The 16,619-nt window shown below is 51.1% G+C and overlaps 2 protein-coding genes across 2 annotated transcripts; one reads left to right on the top strand and one right to left on the bottom strand.

The window, feature by feature from the left end:
* Positions 1-5,162: 5,162 nt before the first annotated feature.
* Positions 5,163-6,787, bottom strand: GPR135 (G protein-coupled receptor 135). The gene is given in 4 exon segments (XM_075065866.1): positions 5,163-6,041; positions 6,043-6,093; positions 6,205-6,275; positions 6,688-6,787. Coding segments are annotated over 4 exon segments (1,101 nt in total).
* Positions 6,788-8,560: 1,773 nt separating this feature from the next.
* Positions 8,561-10,606, top strand: LOC142046673 (uncharacterized). Its single transcript, XM_075064621.1, has 2 exons — positions 8,561-9,284; positions 9,979-10,606. Exons 1-2 carry the CDS (start codon positions 8,771-8,773, stop codon positions 10,527-10,529), a joined length of 1,065 nt encoding a protein of 354 aa, XP_074920722.1. The 5' UTR covers positions 8,561-8,770; the 3' UTR covers positions 10,530-10,606.
* The last annotated feature ends 6,013 nt before the right edge of the window (positions 10,607-16,619 follow it).

Below are 16,619 nucleotides of genomic sequence, written 5' to 3'. Positions count from 1 at the left end.
GAAGGCCTGTGAACAGGGTAGACCAATCTTTAATTTGGTGTCTCTCTCTCTCTGCATTTCAGGACACCAAAACGATTGTGCGGCGATCGCTTGCTGTGTAGTCAAGCCAAATTGTAACATCTGTTCAAAATAATTGTTTTGAAATGAAGTGTTCTATGATGGGTCATTCCAGCCAAAGAGACAGGAGAGATTACAGCTTGAATCATTTTCTGGAAATGATCCACACTGAGATGCTGAATTCAAAACTTGACACAACCTCGGGGCTAATATATTATCAAATGTTCTGTAAAATGCACCAGATTAAACACAGCAGCTATAGGCATAGCTCAGTGAGGAGGAGAAATGCCTTGGTACGTTACATTTCACAATGGAAACGAGTGACCTTTTTATTCAGAATGTTTTTCTGAACACTGAGACCAGGTCAGTGTATGTTACTGGGTTGGATAATCAAATTAAATGTATTCTGTTGTGAGGGAATTGCCGGTTCAGGGATTCAAAATAAATTTGTCTCACTGTTTTGTACATGTATATGACTCGGAGGTTCTTAGTCTACAGGAATCATTTGTTTTTGTTTTTCATGAAGCTGTAGCATGACCTTCTACACAGATCCCTTCAGCTACCCTCATATGGGGAAATACAAATACTTCAAGAGACAGAGAGAGACTAATCAGAACAAATCAAAAGTTCACTTGGATTTGAGCAACATCCAAGTAAGTGTCTGACATGCAGCCACCTTCTGCTCTAGCATTGGGAAAGGATGAATGAGATTGTGCACATCAGCAAGGTGCCAAGGGACAAATCCTAAAAGGCGTTGCTCCAGTGAGCAAAGTACATAGTTTGTGTGTGGGGGATATTATATAGGATGAGCCTTGCATCTAAATTATAGAGAGGATCATCTAGTGCAAGTGGCTGTGTTTACAGATTGCCTGGCACAGACGGGATTTATGGAGATGCTTAAGAGTATAAATACTTTAAAGAGGCCGTCATGTTTACTAATTTATAAGGGCTAGGTTTACAAATCATTTATGTATAGGGTAGGATTGAAAATGAACATGAAGATCATGGATGGGAATTTATTCATTAATTTAGGGATTCCACCGTTTGGAAAACATTGCTCCACACACGCAAAGCTGAGTTCAATGGTCTTCTTTAATGGCCTACTTTTGCTGAAGTTGTAAGATTTGGTTGCCACCAAGAAAGTACAGAACAAATTGGAACCACATATAATCTTAGGCTGGAAGGGACGTCAAGAGATCATCAAGTCCAGTCCCCTGCACCGAGGCAGGACCAAGTTAACTGAGATCATCCTTGACAGCTGACTATCTAACCCAGGGGTCTGCGACCTTTCAGAAGCGGTGTGCTGAGTCTTCATTTATTTACTCTAAGGTTTCGCGTGCCAGTCATACATTTTAATGTTTTTAAAAGGTTTCTTTCTATAAGTCTATAAATATATAACTAAGTTATTGTTGTATGTAAAGTAAATTAGATTTTTAAAATGTTTAAGAAGATTCAATTAAAATGCAGAGTCCCCTGGACCGGTGGCCAGGACCCGGAAAGTGTGAGTGCCACTGAAAATCAGCTTGTGTGCCACCTTTGGCATGTGTGCCACAGGTTGCCTACCCCAGTCTAACCTGTTCGTAAAAACTTCCAATGATGGGGCTTCCACAGCCTCTCTTGAAAGCCCATTTCAGTGCTTAACTACTGCTATTGTTTTTCCTAATATCTAACCTAAATCTCCCTTGCTGCACGTGAAGACCATTACTTCTTGTCCTACCATTAGGACAATCCCTGTTTTCTTTATAACAGCCCTTAACATATCTGATGACAGTTATCAGGGCCCCACTCAGTCTTCTTTTCTCAAGACTAAACATGCCCAGTGTGAGTATGTTTTCTAAACCCTTTATCATTTTTGTTGCTCCCCTCTGGACTCTCCAGATTGTCCACAACTTTCTTAAAGCATTGTGCCCAGAACTGGACACAATACTCCAGCTGAGGCCTCACTTGTGCTGAGCAGAGTGGTTCTATTACCTCAAGTGTCTTGTCTGTGACACTCCTGTTAATATCCCCTAGAACAGGGGTCTCAAACTCCCAGCCCGCAAGACTCCCCAGTGTGGCCTGCAGAGCTCCAGACAGGAAGGTAAAGAATATTCTATCCTGTTGAAAGCTCAGAGGAAAAGTTATATCCAGTTGAAAGTTTTAAGAATGTGGAAGGTAATGTCTTGAGCTGGAATTTGACTAGGTTACTAGAGTTAACACCCCTACTCTGGCACAGCCTTGCTAAGGGATGTTCAATGTCTCAAGAGTAGATGCAACTTAAACCAGTACTGAACCAGTGCCTGAGCACAATGCTGGAGATGCTGGCTGTTGAGGGGGACACAAACTACACCGCTTGCATGTTTGCAATTATAATATACTAAATTATGGTGAAAAATTGATAAATAGCATTCTGAAATCATGCATCTCACCCATTCCTATTATCTCTGTAGTTTTACAGCATGTAAGTACTTTTATAATACCGCAATGTAGCTAGAGCATATGGATAGGTGCCCATTTAGAGTGTATAAATGCAAATAAATAAAATTTTATATAAAACAATACAAAAGTATAAAGTAAAATAAATAAATGAAATCTTAGCAAAGCCTTTAAAAAAAAAAAAAAAGACAATGCCCAGTTAATTCTGTAGCAATCTAAGAGGCTGGACAGGCCAGAGAAGCAGAACTACAAGCAATAAAAAAAACTTTTCTATCCCTAAGTTCTTGTTATGCTCAGGTTTTTACTGACCTTGGTGAAATGAGGTGGTGGTCTCAGTCCAGTTCTAGGGGACAGACGTCCTTTATATCACAAACACTAGACGTAGTATTGGTTGCAGGTTTCAAGCCATATATGTGCAAATGTTATGTATTGAGACTGTCTTTAAGGATCAAATCTTTCTCCCACTGATTTAAGAAGGGGCATGATTATGAAAGCATGACAAATTATCAAGATTTTGAAATTTCATCTACCATTAATCTCTCCCCATTATCATGGCAATTTTGTCACCCCTTTGTCCTTTCATATTTATCTTTTTTGGATCACAAGAGGCAGAAATATTTTAATCCCTTGCATAAAAGAATTTGTTTCTTGTCCCATTTACAAAATAATGATATACATCCACTTGAGTCACAAACAGTTGAAAAATCTGATAAAACATAATTTAAATACTGTACAGGAAAAATACTGGCTTTTTTTCACATTTAAATTAGTGAAGGTAACGGAAGGTCTGAATCCCATTTCCAATTAAAAGTATTAATTTAAGGCTTGAGATCTTGAACCTTTGAGGAAAAATAAATTCATAAATCCCAAGATGAGGATTGGCTGTGCAGCAGCATTTCTTGTGAGTTGGTTTCAGCATACTGATTTGTGCTCTTTTTGTTTTTATATGATATCAGTACTGGTAATCAATGCTGATTTCCAAATATCATTAAATTCTAATAGGTCAACTGAGTTACGCAGTGAGCAGGATAATGTGCACCCTGAAATACAAACTAGACTCATCACATTTCTATTGAAGGAGAGAAAAAGTAGACCTACCTCTCTAGTGCAGGGGTGGGCAAACTTTCTGGCCCAAGGGCAACATGGAAATTGTAGGGCGGGCCAGGAATGCTCACAACATTGGGGATTGGAGTGTGGACTCTGGGGTGGGGCCAGAAATGAGGAGTTCAGGCTGTGTGAGGGGACTCCAGGCTGGGGCAGGGGGTTGGGGTGCAGGTGAGGAGGTGGGCGCTCCAGCTCGCAGTGTGGGCTCTGGCGTGCGGCAGTGTGGGACTGAGGGGTTCAGAGGGCGATCAGGGCTGGGGCAGGGGGTTGGGGAGCAGGGGTGCAAGCTCCTGGCGGTGCTTACCTCAAGCAGCTCCCGGAAGCAGCGGCGTGTCTCCCCTCCTGCTCCTACACAGAGGTGCAGACAGGCGCCTCTGTACACTGCCACATCCGCATGCAACTGTGACCAATGGGAGCTTCGCGGGCAGCGCTTTCTGGCTGTCCCTATGCGTAGGAGACGGAGGGGGGACATGCTGCTGATTCCAGAACCCCCACGGAGCCACGGCATGCATAGAGCCGGCCAAGCCGGAAACCCTGCTCCCTGGCAGGAGCTTCAGGGCCGGAATAAAATGTCTGCAGGGCCAGATGCGGCCCCCAGGCCATAGTTTGCTCATCCCTGCTCTAGTGGCTCATATAAATATGTTCAAAGACTGTTAGATGAAATTGGACATTTTTATCCATCTCAAGGAGGAAATTCACAAGTCTACAAACAGAATGATGCCACATCTATTCCAAACACATATTTTATCTTTTCAATTTTGTCTGGATCAGAATACAGTACTGAGCTCCCATTTCTGGGAGTGTTCCACATTTGAAATACTTCTCACATAATGTATGTACTGAAAGGAAACTATCACAAATTTCATGAGGCTTCAAGTTTCATTCTTGTCCCCCCAACCTTGTACATTTTCTTTAAATCTGCAGAGCTCTGAATGGGATTTTTCTTACGTGTGGGACTTAAAACTGAACCTCAAGGTGCTCTTAGTGATGTCAGATTTTCAGTCTGTCCTAGTCTGAGACTTGGTGTATTTCTACATATAATGCCTTAAAGCAACTGTCTCTTTCAAAGCTGCAGTTTTCACAGTGTGATATGTTTTGAGTGTCTTTGAGCTGGCAATACTCAGCTTTCAGTCCCTTTTTTTTTTTTTGGCACTTAACACTTTCCAACGGTCAGGCAGCTTGTGGTGGTGGTGGTAACCTCCTACTGGCACTTTTTTTGCCAAACTGAGATGAGCTCACAGGGTGATTACTGCCACCCTTTCTCTCATCAGCTGTGTGCTGGGCTCATTTCAGCTGCTCTCCCTGGCATTTTTTATCCCCTTTTGAAATGGGGAGAGCCAGCGCACCTGCCTCTGGGTGCTTCCTTTGTCTCCCACGCTGGCATTAAGAACTGGAGCACCGGAACAGCCTCACTAGCTCATCCAGTGCAGCCCCCGGGCTACTGCACATTGCTCCCCAGTGACTGGCGCTTTGCTCAGCCTAGTTTCAAAGGGCCCAAGCGATGGGTCTCCCAGTCGTTCCCGTGGGCAACTGTTCCACAGCCCGAGGCAGCCGGCGGTCAGGCAACTTTCCCAGCAGGCCCCGCTTCAGAGGCTGGTATCAGCGGTGTCGGATTTGGGCGGCAGGGCAGCCTGGGAGGCCGTGTCGGGCTGCGCGTCGCGGCAGAAGAGCACGGCCGGGTTCTTGCAGGCCCACATGGCCACCTCGCCGCCGCTGGCCGGGCTGGAGGAGGAGAGGGCGCTGGCGGCGTGGCCCCCGGGCCGCTGCTGGGCATGGCGCTCCCGGCCTGGCTCAGCTGGGCCGCGGGCCTCCAGGCACTGGCCCCGGGCGGCCAAGTAAGCGGCCACGTTGTTCCTAGTCCGGTAGCCGCCCTCGCGGCTGCGGCCCAGTAGCATGGCGATGTTGGGGTTGCGGGCGGCGTAGATGAGCGGGTTGATGGCACCGTTGGCCCAGGCCATCCAGCTGGCCACGGCGTCCACGGTGGGTGAGAAGGGCAGGGGGCCGGCGGCAGCCGCCAGCCCCAGGACGCAGTAGGGCCCCCAGCAGCAGATGATGGAGACGATCATGATGAGCACGGTGGTGGCGGTGCGCATCTCCCCGTAGCAGCGCAGCAGGTGGCCGTAGGTGGTGAGCGGCCGCACCCGGCTCTCGGAGAGGCGCACGGCGCGGCAGATGTTGTAGTGGCAGAAGCACATGAGGGCGAAGGGCAGCAGGTAGCAGAGCACGATCAGCGCCGCGCTGTAGGGCGGGCCCAGCCGCGACGAGCCCCAGGGCAGCAGCACGTAGGTGCAGCGGCCCGAGCCGGTTCCGTGGCCCTGCCGCCGCTGGGCCAGGCAAGTACCAGGCGCGCGAGCCGAGCGCCGCCAGCCAGCGACGGCCAGCAGCTGGGCGGCGCGCGGCGGGCCCATCTTTTTTTTTGCGGCGGGGCTGGCGCCGATGGCGCAGTAAGCCGGTCGAAGGAGCAGCCGCCATGGTGAGGGTGGCATGCTCGATGCCCAGGCCGCGTTGCAGGGCGCGCTGTCAGGACTGCGCGGCGGAGAGCCAGACGCGCGGCGGGCGGTCTGCAGGCGAGGAAGTCAGGGGCAGGACAGACCAAAGCAGCGCGCCCAGCAGCTCGGAGTTACAGACAGCGACCAGCGAGGCGTTGATGACGTGCGCAGCCATGCCGGTGGCGGCGAATGCCAGCACCGCGCCCGTCTCTAGACCCGCAAGACAGGTGCGAGATCAGCACCAGCAGCAGCGGCCTGCAGAGCGCAGATGCCGCTGCCCGGCCAGCCGCCTCCTCCGCCCGGCGCGGGGTCAGCCTCGGCGCCTGCCGTCGCTCTGGTTGCCCCCAGCCGGACAGCGATAGGCAGCCCGGGCTCGCCGAGGCGTGCTCCATGAAGCGGCGGCATCCCTTCCTCGCGCTCCGGGGAGAGCGGCCAGCGGGGGGAGGAGGTCGGCCGAGGCCCGTCAGGGGTTGGGGTCCGGCTTGCAGCGAACGCGCTGCGGTGCTGCTCCCAGCCCAGGCCTGGCGGGCTCGTGGAGTCTGCCAATCCGCAGCGCCGCCCCCCTTGCTGGTGCCGTCGGGCTCCGGGAGCCGCTGACGTCTCCAGCGTTGCTACAGGGAACCGAGTCGGCCTGCCCGTTTTGGACACTGGGCCCGGCGAGAGGTCAGCGGCGACCCCGCGATGTCTGAGACTCCATGGTGCCGCCAGCGGCTGGGGGCCATGCGCGCCCCCGACGCTCACAGACCTCCGATGGACACCCCCGCAACAGTACTGACACACGATTCCCTACAAGAACCCCCCTGACAGATGACAACGATTCCCTAAGACACCGCCCCCCGAGACTTCACACACAGTCCTACAGACACGCCCCCCCTACATCACTGAACATATCCCTACGCACCCCCCCGCGACAGACTGACACATATCCCCTACAGACACCGCCCCCCCGACAGACTGACACACATTCCCTACAGACACCGCCCCCCCGACAGACTGACACACATTCCCTACAGACACCGCCCCCCCCCAGGCTGACACACATTCCCTACAGACACCCCCCCCCGACAGACTGACACATATCCCCTACAGACACCCCCCTGACAGACTGACACACATTCCCTACAGACACCCTCCCCGACAGACTGACACCTATCCCCAATGGACACCCCGTCTGACTGACACACACCCGGAACAGACTGACACATAGCCCTTACAGACAGCCCCTGACAGACTGACACACATCCCCAACCGACACCCTCCCACACAGACACACCTCAACAGACTGACATACCCAACTGATACCCCGACAGACACCTCTCAACAGACTGACGCACATCCCCAACACAGACACCCCCCCAAAAGACTGACGCCTACGGAACAGACACTCACCCCCCATACAGACACCCCACAACAGATTGACACGTATATATACCCAACAGCAGGGTCATGTGCAGAAATTTTACTTTGACCCCTTGGGGAGGGGCACATGCTGTGCTCCCCTGCTCTCTGGCAGGAGCTTGCTTTTCCCGCCCTCTCAGCTCCCCAGGCTCCAGCAGGATCTCCCTATCTCTGTCCCTGCAGCCCCAGGGCTGGAAGAGCTCCCTCTCTGTCACCATAGCTCTGGTGCTGGAGGTGCCCCCTCTCGCTTTCACCGCAGCCCCGGGGCTGGAGGAGCTCCCTCTCTGTCACCATAGTTCCAGGGCTGGAGGAGTTCTGTGCCCCCAACGATTATGGGGGATGGCCTTGCTTGCCCCTCCTTGTGCATGCTCCTCCCCAACGGACACCCCCTGACAAACACCCCCAAACATAGATACCTCCAACAGACTGACCCACCCAATAGACTGATATACATACCCAATGTGGCCATCCCAAATACACACACAGACACCACCTGGCAACCCTCCCCCATACAGACAGACTCCCCCTGACAGATAGGCACACATGCACACCAGACACCCACTGGACCTCAGCACAACCACACCCCAACACGCAGACATACTCCACAAGACACAGAGACATACACAACACCCCCAACAGCAGACTCCCCCACAACAAATGAAGAGCCAGCACACCCACAACAGACAAACACAGATCCCCAGCACACACACACACAGATATATCCACGACAGACCACCCCCACAGATACACACCTCAACACACACAGACATCTCCCCAACAGACACCCCAACACAGACACACAGACACCCCACATGAACACACCAACACAGTCCCCAGTACACAATCACTCCCGATAGACACCCCCAACACAGACAGACATAACCCAGACATCCATACACCTCAGTGCACACACCTCCAAGGCCTTGGCTACACTTGCAAGTTGCAGCGCTAGTGAGGGGGTTACAGCGCTGCAACTTACCAGGTGTCCACACTTACAAAGCTCAGCCAGCGCTGCAACTCCCTGTCTGCAGCACTGGCTGTACTCCTGGTCTGCTACGGGTGTAGCGAATCCAGCACTGGTGATGCAGCGCTGGTCATCAGGTGTGGACACTCACCAGCGCTGTAATTGGCCTCCAGGGTATTAGGAGGTATCCCAGCATACCTTTTCAGCCTCTCTGGTCATCGTTTCGCACTCCACTGCCCTGGGCTCAGGTGACCCGCCCTTTAAATGCCCCGGGAATTTTAAAAATCTCCTTCCTGTTTGCTCAGCGAGGCATGGAGTGCAATCAATCAATCAATCAGTGACCATGCCTCCACGCCCCAAACGAGCCCCAGCATGGAGCACTGCCGAGCTGCAGGATCTCATCAGTGTTTGGGGTGAGGAAGCTGTGCAGGCACAGCTGCGCTCCAGCCGTAGAAATTATGATACCTACGGCCAGATATCAAAGTCAATGCAATACAGGGGCTATGACCGGGACGCGGTGCAGTGCAGGGTTAAGGTAAAGGAGCTGCGGAGTGCCTACTGCAAAGCACGTGAGGGAAACCACCGCTCAGGTGCTACCCCCACGACCTGCCGTTTTTACAAGGAGCTGGATGCGATACTTGGATGTAACCCCACTGCCAATCCGAGGATCACGATGGACAGTTCAGAGCCTGGAGAGGAGGGGGAGGGTGTAGAGGAACCCGAGAGGGAGGCTACTGAGGTGTTTGGAGACTCCCAGGAGTCATGCAGCCAGGAGCTATTTTCCAGCCAGGAAGAAGCTAGCCAGTCGCAGCCGCTGGGACTTGGTAGTGAGGAACCAGCAGAGGAGCCTGTTCCCGGTAAGAAGCTTTTATTATAAGGATGGAAATGTTTTGGGAGGAGGGGGGCTATGGCTGCCTGCAAGCATGCCTAGATGTGGAATAGCCCATTGATTTGGTCTATCACGTCGCGGTAATCTGCCTCTGTAATCTCTTCAAAAGTTTCAGCCAGAGCGTGTGCAATGCGCTTCCGCAAGTTTATAGGGAGAGCCACCGTGGTCCTTGTCCCAGTCAGGCTAACGCGTCCGCGCCATTGTGCCGTGAGGGGTGGGGGGACCATTGCTGCACACAGGCAAGCTGCGTAGGGACCAGGGCGGAATCCACATAGCTGTAGAAGACCCTCCCGCTCTTCCCAGGTGACCCGGAGCAGCGAGATATCGGGGAGGATAAAATTCTTTGGAAAATGCAGGGATACTGTTAAGTGCTATTTCCCTCCAGCTGCTCTTTGCTTTCCCCAATTCACAGAAACCCCAGTGATCCCAGAGTCAAGCAGCCCCCCCTTCCCAGGTGAGCCGCGTGTGCAAGATGGCTCCCAGGAGTACCTGCTGTGGCAGATGTGGGGAAACTCACCATTTGTCTCTGCAGCTGTGGCCTCTCTGTGCTATGCTCGCAATGTGTAAATGATGCTACAAATAGTCTACATAACTCCTTAAGTGTGATTAAAAACAATACAGGCTCTGTAGTAAAAGTTTATCTCTCTGTGTTTTTTTTAAAGTGACCTTGGATACTGCTCCATCAGCGCAGACTTCTGAAAAACTACGGAACTTAAGAAAAAAACCAAGGAAGAGTAAGGAGGAGCTGGTGAAAGCAGTTATGAATCTGTATTCCACAGATAATAAGAAGTTGCAGGACTGGAGGGAAAATGAAAGCAGGAGAAAGGAACAGGCTACCAAGAGAAAGGAAAAGGCTGCCAAGAGAAAGGAATTGGCTACCAAGAGAAGCACAAATCGGCTGCTAAGCATCCTGGAACGCCACACAGACCTCATGCAGTCAATGCTAGCCATGCAGGCAGAGCACTACCGTGCCTTCCTCCCCCCATCCCAAAGCTCAACCCATTGTGCGCCACTGTTTCCTCAAAACACCCTTCTCCAGCATCCTGGTTCTTACCACCACCAGCTGCCCCCAACACCCATACGTTCACCTAACAGCCCTGAGAACTACGACCCTTACCCTATGCACTCAACCCCCATCACCATGCAGCATATTAATCCTGAAGTGCAGCAGGCATTGCACAGCACTCAAGGAAGGACATATTCAAACCTCTGACTTTACTGCTCATCACCCTACCCCCCTGCCCGTTTTATGTACTGTATTTTTAATAAAGGATTTCTTGTCTTTTAAAACAGTTTTTATTATTACAGAAAGTGTAACATACTGTACCACAAGTGAAAAATAGGCACTGCAAATCATTGCAACCACTGCACTTAACTGCTGTGGAAGGCACCCAACATTACTGTTGGCTTTCAGCCTCAAATTGCTCCTTTAAGGCATCCCTAATCCTTGAAGCACTGTGCTGGGCCTCTCTAGTAGCCCTGCTCTCTGGCTGTGCAAATTCAGCCTCCAGACGTTGAACCGCGGAGGTCCATTCGTCACTGAAGGTTTCACCCTTCCCTTCACAAATATTATGGAGGATACAGCACGCGGTTATAATCGCTGGGATGCTGCTTTCCCCCATGTCTAGCTTCCCGTAGAGACTTCTCCATCTCCCCTTTAAACGGCCAAAAGCACACTCCACAGTCATTCTGCACCGGCTCAGCCTGTAGTTGAACCGGTCCTTGCTCCTGTCAAGCTTCCCTGTATACGGTTTCATGAGCCAAGGCATTAACGGGTAAGCGGGGTCTCCAAGGATCACAATGGGCATTTCGACGTCCCACACTGTGATCTTCCTGTCTGGGGGAAAAAGTCCCTGCCTGCAGCTTCCTGAACATGCCACTGTTCCGAAAGATGCGTGCATCATGCACCTTTCCAGGCCATCCTGTGTAAATGTCAGTGAAACGCCCACGGTGATCCACAAGTGCCTGGAGAACCATAGAGAAATACCCCTTCCGATTAATGTACTCGGATGCCAGGTGGGGTGGTGCCAGAATAGGAATATGCGTCCCATCTATTGCCCCTCCACAGTTAGGGAAACCCATTTGTGCAAAGCCATCCAGAATGTCCTGCACGTTCCCCAGAGTCACGGTTCTTCTTAGCAGGATGCGATTAATGGCCCTGCAAACTTGCATCACCACTATTCCAACGGTCGACTTTCCCACTCCAAACTGGTTTGCGACCGATCGGTAGCTGTCTGGAGTTGCCAGCTTCCAGACTGCAATAGCCACCTGCTTCTCCACTGACAGGGCAGCTCTCAGTCTCGTGTCCTTGCGCTGCAGGGTTGGGGCGAGCTCAGCACACAGTCCCATGAAAGTGGCTTTTCTCATCCGAAAGTTCTGCAGCCACTGTTCGTCATCCCAGACTTGCATGACGATGTGATCCCACCACTCAGTGCTTGTTTCCCGAGCCCAAAGGCGGCGTTCCACGGTGCTGAGCACGTCCGTTACTGCCACAAGCAATTTAGTGTCAGGCGCGTCAGGCGAATCTATTTCATCATCGCTTTCACTGTCACTTTGGAGCATAAGGAATAGCTCCACTGCCAGACGTGATGTGCTGGCAACATTCATCAGCAATGTCCTCAGCAGCTCGGGCTCCATTTCTCTCTGAAATCACGCGACAGACTCACAATGGCACCAAACGGCTGAAAAGGGAAGCGATGCACCACGGGTGGTTGGAACAGGAAGCGGAATGACCCGCACCCTTCCGTCCCCTTCCCACAACCCACAGCGCCAAAATGGGACGAGGTGCTCTGTGGGATAGCTGCCCACAATGCACCACTCACAACAGCGCTGCAAATGCTGCAAGTGTGGACACACTGCAGCGCTGGTCGCTGTCAGTGTCCAAGACACACCCAGCAGATGCCTCTCAGCACAGTCATACATACCCCCAGTGCACAGACACACGCCCATCCCTAGACATGCACACCCAAATATCCCCAACACACAGATATACCCGAAGAGACAAATACACCCACACTCCGCACACAGATCCCCCCACCTCCCCAGCAAATACTCCCAACACACACACACAGCCATACCCCAAAGGCAGACACACAGAGACACCCACCCCAACACAGACACCTTCCAACACACACAAGCACTCAACACATCCCCCCCACCCCCAGGAACTCCATACTCCCCCCACACAGAGGGGGGCTGGGACTAGCTACTACCCCCTCAACACAGACACACACACAGAGGCAGGACACTGGAGCAGCCATCCTGTCACTCATACATATACACAGGGGCTGGGACACTGCCAGCAGATCAAGGGAAGTGCTTATTCCCCTCTATTCAGCACTGGTAAGGCTACACCTGGAGTATTGCATCTAGCTTTGGGCCCCCCACTACAGAACGGATGTGGGCAAATTGGAGCAAATCAAGTGGAGGGCAGTGAAAATGATTAAGGGGCTGGAGCACATGACTTAAGAGGAGAGGCTAAGGGAACTGGGGTTATTTAGTCTGTAGAAGAGAAGAGTGAGGGGGGATTTGATAGCTGCTTTCAACTACCTGAAGGGGGACTCCAAAGGGGATGGAACTAGGCTGTTCTCAGTGGTGCCAGATGACAGAACAAGGAGCAGTGGTCTCAAGTTGCTGTGGGGGAAACACTATTTCACTAGGATGGTGGTGAAGCATTGGAGTGGGTTACCTAGAGAGGTGGCGGATTTTTAAGGTCAGGCTTGACAAAGCCCTGGCTGGGATGATTTTAGTTGGTGTTGGTCCTGCTTTGAGCAGGGGATTGGACTAGAGCACCCCCTGAGGTCTCTTCCAGCCCTGATCTTCTATGATTCTAATAGGAACTGAGATGACTGTTCCCCCCCACCCAACAGCCCCTCCTAGTCCCCCCCTTCAAGCAAATTGTGTGTATGTGAGGGTCCCAGCACCCCCTGACATGCATTTCAAAACCCCTGCCCCAACACACAGATTGGGTGCTGCTTGGATCCCCTCTGCACCCGCTCCCCTGCATCTCCCCTCCCCCACACTGCAGGTTGCTGGGACCAGCCCCCCTCTCCCCACAGACTTCCTGCCCACTTGCTCCATTTCCAGAGGTGGCCAGCACTTCCCTGTGGCCCCTGGGGAAGGTGTCTCTGCACACTGCCAACTGTGGTCAATGGGAACTGCAGGGGTGGTGCCTGCGGGGGGCGGTGCGGGTAGACCTTCCAGACCCCTGTCTAGAAGCTGCTGCCAGAGGTGGGCATGGGGCACTTTCAGGAGCCTCCCAAGGTAAGTGCTGCACCCCTCTTCTGCAACTCTTTCCCAGCCCAGCCCCCACCCCCAAACTCCCTCCCAGATCCCATCCCCCACATCTCCTGCACCACACCCTCCTGTCCCAGCCTAGACCCCAACCTCCCTCCCAGAGCTCATCCCCCACACTTCCTCCTGCACCCCAACCCCCGGCTCCAGCCCAGACCTCAAACCCAAACCCCCTCCCAGAGCCTGCCCCTGCACCCCAAGCGCCTGCCCCAGCCCAGAGCCTGCACCCCAACTCCCTCCCAGAGCCTGAGCCTTTCCCCCTCCCGCACCCAAACTCCCTTCCAGAGCCTTAGGCAGGTGTGTGTGGGGGGGGGGGGAAGGGGGAGGGGGCGGGACTTGGGCCTATGCTTGGCACCACCAAAAATTATACAAACCTGGCCACAGCAGAGGCACTGGGCCACTACATACCCACTGGTTTCCATCCAGTTTGTTTTGGGCATAGCTCAGCCATGCTCTCTGCTGCTGCTACCCTGGCTACGCCGCTGTTTGTACACAGGCTAGCTCACTGCAAGTACCTGTCAATGCAGTCACAGGCTTAGGGGATAGGAAAGGCAGAAAGCAAATTGGCTCAAATCCTTATCAAGCTTTTTAAAGGATGATTCCAGCATTGTCCTATCGTGGATCCTGTGAGTGGATAAATATGCCCTGGAGCTAAATTCAAATTGACAAACATTAAGAAATACCTCCATGCCTAAACTCCTTTCACACTATGGATATCGCCTAGCTTGGTCCATGGAAGCTGCCTTTGCCTGCTAGGAGCACCTTTCTCACCAACAGAAGTTGGTCCAATAAACAATATTACCTCAGCCACTTTGTCTCATCTCCTAGGATCAATATGGCTGCAACGCCACTGCAAACAATAAGATACTCATTAGTCATTGACATGAATGGAGATATTGAGCTCCAATGGAGATCTTAGATACTATTCAATATATATTCCACATTTTTAAAAATGTAAATGGAGTTTTAATTTAACTCTATTTTTTTCCAGACAGCACCTAAGAATTTCTCTGGCTGAGAAATGGTATGATTGTGATGTTTTTGCCTCATTTGCTGCCTCTTTGTCCTGATTTACCATAATATGGACTGCAGGATTTGGCCCTACAAGCCTAGCAAAAGATGGGCACTCTGCTGCAATGTATGGGGCCACATCGGTACCTAGCAAGAGGAGCATGCGCTTACTTGGTCTAAATTGGCATTGCTCCATTGGCCTCAATTGACATCAGCTGAGGACCTGTCCCAGCAACCAATACATCGTAGCATGCTACCAATTGTATCTGCTCTGATGCCAAAACAGCCTGGTTCATTGCAGCTGGATTTTTAAAAAAGCACCTAGGCTATTCTGATGGGGGGAGGAGAGGGCTGCTTTAGTCTCTCCCGTTGACACTGTTCAACTGTGGATAAAGAACAAGAGTGGTTGTAACAGGGACTGGACTCAGGATCTCCTGCGTGGGGGCCCTGACCACTGGACTAGCGAGTCTCCCATTCTCTCTCCCTGGCCCAATGAGTATTAGGCTTTTAAGCTCCCCGATTGCAGGTGCCCATTCATGGATCACTAAGCAGAGCTAGACACCTCCAGGCAGCCCAGACTTAGACGCTGATACAGCCTGGTGGGGCTTAGCACAATTCCCCCCTCTGAGCAGCATCTCCAGTTGGCTCAATTAGGTAGCTCCCTGCCTAGCATAATGGCTTTTGTGGATCACATTCTAAAGCTTTGCTCGCTCCCCATCAACTGTCTAGAGCCTGGTTGCCTAACTTGACTTTGAGGATCACAGTGTTGTTCCTAATTTTCTAGACAACTAATTTAGACACTGTGATGCTCAGCATTGCAATGCCTAAGTCCCTTCAGGGGTTCCCCTCCTTTTACAAGGTGAGAAACTGAGGAACAAATTACCTCTCTTTCAAAGGTGCTGAACACCTGCAGCTCCGTGTGGCTTTAACAGGAGCTAGGGCTGCTCAGCACATCGCAATAAGGCCATAAGTGACTTGCCCAAAAGTCATAAAGAAAATGAGTAGCAAAGGTAGGAGCACATGAACCCAGGCATCCTGCCTTAGTAAAATAAGTTCAAAGAACACAAACTGTCAACTTAGCAACCATTTTTGTTCTTTCATTATGAGAATTATGGCTTTAAAATGTATTACGGCATTGGCAGATTAGAGCTGTGCTTTTTTTGTCCCGTCATTACTCTAATTTTACCTTTTCTTTTTGAAGCTCTCCAGTATCATTAGCTGCCAACTGGTACATTAGAGATTTGAAGAGAGCATTGTCCTGGCCTTTAGAAGTTTTTAATAAGAGAATGTTCCAGGATTTTTTTTGTGTGTGTAATGATCTAACACCACCAGGCAACAAGTATTAATTACACCAAAATGGTCTCGTTATACTCAAATTATAAAGTACTGCATATTATATTGAAACACGCCCTACTACAATTCAGGGAAATCTTAATGGTTTACTTGGTAGATCTTAATCTAGTCTTACAACCTGGGCATGTATTTGTAGGGTGGTAGTGCCAGACACTCTCTCACATAGACAGACCCTGACTTGACAAGTTTACAATCCGAGACTCCAATCCTGCGAAACACTTTTGTCCCAACTACTCATGCTTAAAGCGTGTGCATGTTTACGCCTAAGACAAGCAACAGGTGAAAACCTGGGGAAGAGCAATGGAGTTTCACTACATACAATATAATCGCGCATTGCAGGTGCTAAACATGGTCCAAACACACAGCGCTTTGTCCAATGACCTTTGATGTTAATGGGGAAAAAGCTCTTATTGACTTCAATGGGCATTTGAGCAAGTCTGTGTTGAGACAATTCCTACCTCACAAATTTCATAATTTGAGAAAACAGGACAAAAAGGAGAGATAAATAAAACATTTATTTTAGAAATACCCATCAGCTATCCCTAGTTGGTCCCTGTGATAAATGGGGCAGGCGGGGGGAGGGAGAAGAGAGCTTCCTTTTGTGGACACCCAGCCAGCCAGCTAGCTAGCTGTAAAATCCGTTAGT

This window comes from Chelonoidis abingdonii, chromosome 4 (genome assembly GCF_003597395.2).
Source record: "Chelonoidis abingdonii isolate Lonesome George chromosome 4, CheloAbing_2.0, whole genome shotgun sequence".
Taxonomy (NCBI): Eukaryota; Metazoa; Chordata; order Testudines; family Testudinidae; genus Chelonoidis; species Chelonoidis abingdonii.
This window is presented reverse-complemented; position numbering and strand designations above follow the sequence as displayed.